This window comes from Lepidochelys kempii, chromosome 9 (genome assembly GCF_965140265.1).
Source record: "Lepidochelys kempii isolate rLepKem1 chromosome 9, rLepKem1.hap2, whole genome shotgun sequence".
NCBI classification, from domain to species: Eukaryota; Metazoa; Chordata; order Testudines; family Cheloniidae; genus Lepidochelys; species Lepidochelys kempii.
In genome coordinates, this window is record NC_133264.1 from 11,502,726 (window position 1) to 11,512,419 (window position 9,694).

The 9,694-nt window shown below is 43.7% G+C and overlaps 1 protein-coding gene across 1 annotated transcript in view; it reads left to right on the forward strand.

Moving 5' to 3' along the window:
* MRPL47 (mitochondrial ribosomal protein L47) overlaps positions 1-9,694 on the forward strand; it is a 16,561-nt gene continuing 6,867 nt past the window's right edge. The window contains exons 1-6 of the mRNA XM_073359310.1: positions 1-127; positions 5,168-5,313; positions 5,937-5,997; positions 6,712-6,808; positions 7,830-7,960; positions 9,495-9,590. Coding sequence (XP_073215411.1) covers positions 42-127; positions 5,168-5,313; positions 5,937-5,997; positions 6,712-6,808; positions 7,830-7,960; positions 9,495-9,590 — 617 coding nt within the window. The 5' untranslated portion in view covers positions 1-41. The remainder of the gene's footprint in view (positions 128-5,167; positions 5,314-5,936; positions 5,998-6,711; positions 6,809-7,829; positions 7,961-9,494; positions 9,591-9,694) is intronic.

A 9,694-nucleotide genomic window follows, 5' to 3' on the forward strand; every position in this document is an offset into this window, starting at 1 on the left:
GCAGCCGGAAGTGGCCGGTGGCGCAAGGCATTGTGGGCATCATGGCGGCTACCCTTTGCCGGCGCTTCTTCGGCGCTTTGAGGGTCTCGGGAGTGTTACAGGCCTCGCCAGCCGCCTGCTTTCCCAGGTAGGGGCCCGTTGAGCGGGGTAACTGGTTCCCGTGGGGCGGGGAGGTGAGCTGGCCTGGGAAGGGGGTGTGGAGCATGTGGTGACCCCCGGCCGTGGCGGGGGGGGGGGCTGCGTTGGGCGGGCGTTTGGGGTTGTTGAGCTGGGGGCCCTGGGGTTGGCCCGGTCCGCGCACTGTGTGCCGGGGGCGGCTGAGGGCCGGGGGCAGTGGTGGCCGTTGAACAGCTGAAGGAAAGGGGCCGTTGGCCTTTGGGAGGCTGACGGGCCTGTTGGGCCAAAGTGTGTTCATTGGAAATAGAAAAGGAGGACTTGTGGCACCTTACAGACGAACCAATTTATTTGAGCATAAGCTTTCGCGAGCTACAGCTCACTTCCTCGGATGCATGCAGTGGAAAATACAGTAGGGGGATTTTATATACACAGAGAACATGAAACAGTGGGTGTTACCATACACACTGTAAGGAGAGTGATCAGGTAAGGTGAGCTATTACCAGCAGGAGAGAAAAAAAACCAACCTTTTGTAGTGATAATCAAGGTGGGTCATTTCCAGCAGTTGACAAGAACGTCTGAGGAACAGTGGGGGGAAAGGGGAATAAACAAGGGGAAATAGTTTTAGTTTGTGTAATGACACATTCACTTCCAGTCTTTATTCAAGTCTCAGTTAAGGGTGTCCAGTTTGCAAATTAATTCCAATTCAGCGGTCTCTCCTTGGAGTCTGTTTTTGAAGTTTTTTTGTTGAAGAATTGCCACTTTTATGTCTGTAATCAAGTGATCAGAGAGATTGAAGTGTTCTCTGACTGGTTTTTGAATGTTATAATTCTTGACGTATGATTTGTGTCCATTTATTCTTTTATGTAGAGACTGTCCAGTTTGGCCAATGTACATGGCAGAGGGGCATTGCTGGCACATGATGGCATATATCACATTGGTAGATGTGCAGGTGAATGAGCCTCTTATGGTGTGGCTGATGTGATTAGGCCCTATGATGGTGTCCCCTGAATAGATATGTGGACACAGTTGGCAACGGGCTTTGTTGCAAGGATGCGTTCCTGGGTTAGTGTTTTTGTTGTGTGGTCTGAGGTTGCTGGTGAGTATTTGCTTCAGGTTGGGGGGCTGTCTGTAGGCAAGGACTGGCCTGTCTCTCAAGATCTGTGAGAGTGATGGGTCGTCCTTCAGGATAGGTTTAGATCCTTGATGATGCGCTGGAGAAGTTTTAGTTGGGGGCTGAAGGTGACGGCTAGTGGCGTTCTGCTATTTTCTTTGCTGGGCCTGTCCTGTAGTAGGTAACTTCTGGGTACTCTTCTGGCTCTGTCAATCTGTTTCTTCACTTCCGCAGGTGGGTATTGTAGTTGTAAGAACACTTGATAGAGATCTTGTAGGTGTTTGTCTCTGGCTGAGGGGTTGGAGCAAATTCGGTTGTATCGTAGAGCTGGGCTGTAGACAATGGATTGTGCGGTGTGGTCTGGATGAAAGCTGGAGGCACGTAGGTAAGTATAGCGGTCAGTAGGTTTCCGGTATAGGGTGGTATTTATGTGACCGTTGCTTATTAGCACTGTAGTGTCCAGGAAGTGGATCTCTTGTGTGGACTGGTCCAGGCTGAGGTTGATGGTGGGATGGAAATTGTTGAAATCAGGGCTTCTTTTCCATGAGTCCAGATGATGAAGATGTCATCAATGTAGTGCAAGTAGAATAGGGGCATTAGGGGACGAGAGCTGAGGAAGCGTTGTTCTAAGTCAGCCATAAAAATGTTGGCATACTGTGGGGCCATGCAGGTAACCATAGCAGTGCCACTGATTTGAAGGTATACATTGTCCCCAAATGTGAAATCGTTATGGCTGAGGACAAAGTCACAAAGTTCAGCCACCAGGTTTGCTGTGACATTATCGGGGATAGTGTTCTTGACGGCTTGTAGTCTGTCTTTGTGTGGAATGTTGGTGTAGAGGGGTTCTACATCCATAGTGGCTAGGATGGTGTTTTCAGGAAGATCACGGATGGATTGTAGTTTCCTCAGGAAGTCAGTGGTGTCTCGAAGATAGCTAGGAGTGCTGGTAGCATAGGGCCTGAGGAGGGAGTCTACATAGCCAGACAATCCTGCTGTCAGGGTGCCACTGCCTGAGATGATGGGGCGTCCAGGATTTCCAGGTTTATGGATCTTGGGTAGCAGATAGAATACCCCTGTTCGGGGTTCTAGGGGTGTGTCTGTGCAGATTTACTCTTGTGCTTTTTCAGGGAGTTCCTTGAGCAGAGGGTGTAGTTTCTTTTGGTAACCTTCAGTGGGATCAGAGGGTAATGGCTTGTAGAATGTGGTGTTGGAGAGCTGCCTAGCAGCCTCTTGTTCATATTCTTACCTATTCATGATGACAACATCAGATGAAGTGAGCTGTAGCTCACGAAAGCTTATGCTCAAATAAATTTTTTAGTCTCTAAGGTGCCACAAGTACTCCTTTTCTTTTTGTGGATACAGACTAACACGACTGCTACTCTGTTCATTGGAAATAGCTACGCTTTGTGGCAAACCTAGGGCCATTCTGATGTAGCCTGCCAGTAATGTTCTGCACGCAGAGCCTGCAGTGAATGGGATTATGGCCCTTACAATGGGGTAAGCCTAGCAGCCGTAGGGCAGTTCATCCCTCGAAATCCAGCCCAGAAGAGTGGTGCACCAGATTGATGCTGGATGTTGTGCTTTGGCCTCTCTGAAATGAATTGGCAACTAGAATCCAGCTCCTAATGGACCGCCTCTAAAAACCACTGTCAAAATGACAGCAAAATCTTCAGTCTATTTGTTTGCAAAGAGCTTTACTATATTCTGTTCAGGTCCTTACGGTACCTATCCCCATAATATTTCAACATCTAGTTTATCAGCTATGTAATGAAGGAATAGTTTCACCAAGTGCTAATGAAATTCATTCTCCTCCTGGGGACAATCAGGTGTGAAACTGCCATTGGGCAAAGTCCTCCTCTTGAATAATAATTTATACAGTCTTTAATATACGCATGCAGCAAGCAAGACTATGTATGCATTCATTCTTTTGGATAATTTGTCCCTCTCTTTAGAAGGATGAAGCTCTGACTAAACCCAGATTGGTACTTAGTGAGATTTCACAATGATTAATATCTGAGAAACATTCATCTGTTTCTCAAAATAATGTATTGAAATTTCACATTTAGATTTTAGTACAGCTGGTTGTAATGGAATCCAAGTTACGCTACAGAAAACTGTGGAATATGTCTTAGCTGTACCTTGTCAGAAGGGATTACATTAATTTTTTGACCCGCACTTACTTCCATCCCACACAAAATAGGTGTTCTCTTTATTATTGTAAACTGACATCAGAAATAACAAATCTTGAAAATTGACATTATATTAACAAAAAAATACAGGCTAAAGAAATTAATCTGCCAATATATGGGACTCCCTGATTTGCTATTGATGTCCGCTAATTTGGGGTTTTGCAGGCCAGTGCACATTTAGGCATGTAAATTAAAAGCTTGCATTTCAAGATAATGAAGTTTGTAACAAACATTTTCTCCATGCTAGTAGCCAGAGGCATTACTTTATTGTTCAGCCGATAAAATCAGAAAGGTCTAGTTTCTTTACTACAGTTGCTGCTGAGAGTGCCAACAAGAGTGCCGGCTGTGATGGAACTTGCTCACTAGAACTAGACATATTACCAACTCATTTCACAAAGGCCCCTGAATATCAATTTAGGGTATTATCAAATTTAGTCACTACGAGAGGGATAACTTGATAGTCTAAATCAGTGGTTCTCAAACAATTTTTTTTGTGGACCACTTGAAAATTGCTGAGGGTCTTGGCGGACCACTTAAGGAGCTTCCCAAACATTGTTTGTACCATTAGCTAACTATTGTAAAGCACTTTGGATAAAAATACTATATAAAAAAACCTTAATAATTGTTTTTTTGTTCTATAAATAAAAGCACACAACTCATATTTTAATATCAGTAGTCTTACCTTTCTAATGTGATGGCTGTGCCCTCTTTCCCCCGCTGCGGCAGGCCCTGAGCTGGGGTTGGAAAGGAGGAGGTCTCTCCCTCTCTCCCCTGCCGCAGCAGCGCCCGAGCTGGGGCTGGAAAGGAGGGCCGTCTTTCCCTGGCAGCTGCAGGTCTGGAGCTGGGGAAAGTCGCCTCTTTCTCTAGCCGCCACAGCCCTGCACATCCCAAATTCCTCCCCACCCCCTTTTCTCACCCCACTGCCCCCTCTCACGTGTGTGTCTTCTCCAGGGTCCAGGCACCTAATTAGTGGAGCCATGCTTGCGCGGCTCCAGTAATTAGGTGGGTGGCCCTTCATTCTCTGAGGTGCGCACCTTAGAGGGAACTATCCGTGGACCACCTGAATGGAGCTCACAGACCACAGCTTGAGAACCTCTGGTCTAAACGTTAGGTTTGCAGTAGCTATACTCCCTTGAAAAATAGGTTCTTGACAGAGTTTGAAGTAGTTAGTTATTTCCAGGTAATATTAGAGTTTCCACAGGTGATACCTTAAAGACAGAAGCTCTATGTCGATGTTAAAGGTCCTTCAGCATTTTTTGTAATAACGGCGTCTTCCTGCACATAATATTAGTGTTATGAAACACAGTACTTGGTTTGTTTCTGCATGTTATTCTTGGTTTTCGTAAATGCTGTTTTTACCAGTTATTTATTATTTGTTTCATAGTAGTGCCTAGAAGTCTCAATCATGATCCAGGCCTCTTTGTGCTCAGCACTACTCAAACGCATAAGAGACAATCCCTTGCTCAGGAAGCTTATAAACAAATGAGAACAAGACACACACAGACTGAGAGGGGAAATGAAAATAGAGATGATGTGTCTGACATTGACAGAGCCAGGAACTGACCCATGTCTTTTGACTCTCTCTCCAGTGGACCCTGCGGCCTCCAGTGTTGGAGAACCTGCAAATAGAAAACTTGTTACAATCAGAATAGGAAGGTGTCCATGAGAATGGACTGGAGGGCAAAGTTCGTATTTAGCAGATTTTTCTTTTTCCTAATCAAATATATATTTTTCTTTACCTTTGTTGCAGATTAACCTTGAATCTGCTCCATAAGAACACTACTAAAGTAGAGCCCATCTATCAGTGTAAGTTTCTCCATACTACTTTATCACGGAAAGGACTGGAGGAGTTTTTTGATGACCCAAAAAACTGGGGAGAAACTGTAGTTAAATCTGGTGAGTTATTTTTAACCTTTTTGGTTTGGTGTCTTTGATATACTTCTGCTGTTAAAAATATGCAAATTAATATGCAGGATTTTAGAAGGTATTTAGTGGCAATATGTCATGCCACTTCTTGTATATTCATTTGCTTTTTCTATTTTAATTCTGTGTTAATACAAGTGGAACATTTATTATGCAGAGCAGAGGCAAAACATCTAAGCCCTGTTGCCCAGCATATAGTCTTCAACCATGTTGTGTGAGATCACAGAAAGGGTTGCACTTCTAACTCTGAACAAGGAACTTTATTCGAATAACGAAAACAGTAATATCCCTAAAGCTGCTTTTGTCTGTCTCTCTCTCTGCTTCTGCCTACAACTTTCGCTAGTTCTGAATGCCTGCTACAAGTATTAGGGAACAGTACAGTTTCTTTCACATTTGAGCATGGTCTTGTTTTCTAAGCAAGATTGAGTCTGGTCAGTATTTCAATGTCATCTACAAGGAAAAAGCTGCAAAAATTGGTGTTTGTAATTTGACATTCTTTCCAGGGAATCAACGTGGTGTGCAGGTGGAAATATTTTTTTAGAAAATGGATCATTTTTAGATTAAATCACTGTTTTTTGTTGCTGTTGTTTTTACAGGGGATGAGTGGCATGCGAAACATCTAAGAAACAAGAGTAATGAAGATTTGCACAAACTTTGGTAAGTGTTTTAGTGCAGTGTTTCCTATCCTTTTGGGGCAGTTGTGCCCGTTTTCATATGAAAGACATGGCTGTATTAGCCAGTGAACTCAGTTTCCCACTCAGTTGTGCACACTCTAACCTGCACTGGGGTTCTAATTCTGGTCAGAGTATGTACAGTGTATTGCAGGTAGAAGTGGTGAATTAGGCTCCAGTGCAGAAGGGTCCAACGTGGCCCATCAGTTAAGGATGTTTTTTAAAAGGTTTATATAAAAATGTGTGATCTCATGGACAGAGGATGGGTCTAGGGGTTAAGACACAGGGGGTTCTAATTCCTGCCTTTGCCACTGACTATGTGAGCTTGGGATAAATGACTTTAGTCCTGTGTCCCTCAGTTTCTCCAACTGTAAAAACAGGAAATAATGGTGTTTACCCATCCTTTGTAAGGTGCTGTGAAATCACAGAGGAAAAAGCCCTGTTAAAAGTAAATCAGATGGTTAGCATTGCAAGATCTTTAGCAATACAACTTAAGTAACATAGGCAAGGAATTTAGAAAAACAAAACAAAAAAACCCAGACTTTTTAACTTGACGTTGGGAGCCCAGAGTACCAGACACAAAATCATGTACTCCCAGCGGTTGAGAATCACTATTTAAGTGAATAATTTACAAGCATGTTAGCACTAAAACTTAACTCTAATTTCTGACCGTATTGTACTATTATGTTCTTTGATCCAGGTATGTCCTACTGAAAGAGAAAAATATGCTTTTAACTCTAGAGCAAGAAGCAAAGCGACAGAGTTTACCTATGCCAAGTCCGGAACGATTAGAAAAGGTAACTTTTTCATATAAGCTAAAAACATCACTGCAGGTAAACTTTTTGTGTGAAAGATGCAATGTTTGCAAACCTGTAAAAGACAGTTCCCAGAATTATGTTCCTGATTCATTTTGCTTAGGGTAGCAATGTAAAAGTTAACTTGTTCCAAAGCCTTTCTCACCTCCTATACTTCCTAATTGTCAAGGTGGTTAAGCACTGGAATAAATTTGCCTAGGGAGGTTGTGGAATCTCCATCATTGGAGGTTTTTAAGAGCAGGTTAGACAAGCACCTGTCAAGGATGGTCTAGATAATACTTAGTCCTGCCATGAGTGCAGGGGACTGGACTAGATGACCTCTTGAGGTCCCTTCCACTCCTATGAGTCTGTTAAATCATATTCATATTAAATCACCTCTTTCATTCCACTGAAACTGATTTCACAGTCATTTCTGGTATCTTTTCCTGGCCCAAGTTGCAGCCCACCCATATGCTTATCCTTGAACTTTCTGCCTTCAACTCCTTTGTTTTCTATCTTTCCTGGGCTTCTATGAACCTCTGACCTCTTGGTTCTTTTCTCATTTCTCTCACTCTCTTTCAGTGTCTCCTTCTCTAACATTTGCCTTCAGTTTTCTGACCTTGTTTGCCTACACATTTCTCTCCCTACCTTAACCTTACAGACTTCATCTACTCACACATGAATCATGGTAACAAGGTTTCTAGCTGGAAAAGTGTTGAGAAGCTTCTGGTCAAATGTTATAGTTTGGCCATTGCTGCTCTCTGATCATCTAATAGGAACAGAGTCTCTAACCAGACCCCAAGTTGCCAACCAGCTTGACAAACCATTTCCATGAACTCTGTCAGAAATGCAGATAAAATCTGCATATTTCCAGTTGTTTTCCACAACCTACCAGCATCAACTCATTGTCTGGATTGAGCCTTAGCCAGCTGGCACCTAAACTAAAAGTTTCTCAGTTTAAGCACAGATCAGAAGCCAACATTGTGGCTTCAGTGTCATGTTGAAATGGTTATTCTGTTTTCAGGTGGAAAAGTCTATGGGAAGAATAGACTTAGTTATTAAAGAAAGAGAAGTTGCTCTGCGGCTGTTACAAACAGGCCACGAAAACCCACGACCTGGCGAGTGGAGAAATGACTTCTTAGGACGCACCTACTGGTATGGGAAAGAGGATTACTGTTCTATATGTGCAGAGCTGTAGGAGGTATCAGTACTATCAAAACCAGAAACATGTTACAGAAAAAGAGTCAGATAACGTGTCTATTGTGGAAAAAGCATCTTTGTAACCTTATCAAGAACAAGCAATATTTACTAAACAACATTAATACCTTTGGGGATGTGTTTCATCATCGGCAACTTTGCTAAGCCGTTAGCTGGGCTGGGGTGGTGGTAACCACTCTCTCACAATTCCATGGATAAATCACCGGATAAAAAGCAAACAGAGCTTGGTCTCATTTATATTCCAAGTTTTACAGTATTGGGGGACCTGGTTTCAATATGGTAGTCCCCTGACGTGGTTGAAATTTGGTTCGGTCTTGCTGTGCCGATGAGTTCAAAGTGTTTCCAAATTGTGCTATAGACCTGGACTTTTCTCAGCTGCATTGCAAGACCACTGAATTAAGTAGGGTTGCCAATTTTGTATTATTTAAAAAATGGACACTCCAGCAGGAGTGTTGGAACCTCCCCTGCCCCTCGTTCGCTCCTCTTCCCCTGTTGCTCCGCCTCCCACCTCCTGTCCGGGTCAGGAGGGACTTTTCTGCAGAGCCAGGGCTGGGAGCTGCAGCCGCCTGACACAGGTAGGAGGCTTCCCTGGCTGAGTAGGATGCCTCCCCCGCCCTTTGTAACCAGAAACCGTAAAGTACCCTTTTTGACCAGGCTTTTCGGTTGAAAACTGGACCTGGCCAATGGCCACCCTCATGTTCAGGGGCAACTATGTAACCTAGTCTTCCAAAAACTATAGGACTTACAGTGTAGATGGGACTACATGTAGATGGATTCAGGATCTCCTATCATTGTTGACAAGTATTTTAAATTGTTTGTAAACTCTGTAAATTAAAGTAGACTATATCCAATAAACTCCAGTAAACTTAGATTCAGGGTGAAATCCTGGCCCTATCAAAGTCAATGGCAAAATTCCCACTAACTTTAATAGGGCCAGGATTTTACCTTCAGTGTAATAGCATTTTGAGAAACAGTTTCTGTATTCTGCACTGGAGTGACAGGAGTTTGAGGAGATAGAGAAAGAACCTCCCTCTGCCTTCTTTGAGTTATAATTTTTGGTTGCACACCCCTCCCCCCAAACTCAGATAGCTGGGTGGCATGCTGAGGTGAGTCAAGGGGTGGAGGTGGTGCTCTCTCCCTGGGCCCTGCTGTGCAGAGCTGGCCCCCTAAAATGGAAGTCAAACTATGCTTATGGAGGGCCACCCAGTGCCCCATGGAGCAGGAGCCTGGTGCCCCGAGCTCCCCCACGCCCAGCGGCTGAAGTCTGGAGCCTTGAGACACCCCCTGCCACTGTGGAGTTTTTCTAGCATGTTGTGGGGGGGCCTCAAAGAAAAAGGTTGAGAACCCCTGGGCTAGACAACAGTACCTACCCACTTGAACAAAAAAGAGCAGCTTCGTTACAATCCATTTACTGAGATGCAGCAATCTAAATGCTGGATGATACTGTAATCAATTTGTATGTCATTGGCAGGTACAATGCCAAAGAGTGGCCAATACCTTGGTACCTAAACAAAAAATACAACAGGAGGAAATTCTTCTACTCGCCACGTGTAAAACATTTCATCAGGTAATTTGAAATGGAAAGGAAAATTCTCTGACCCTGTTTGTTGTGTACTAGTCTAGGTCTTCCAACCTTGTAAAGGACAGTCTTATTGCTTTTTCTAGCTTGTG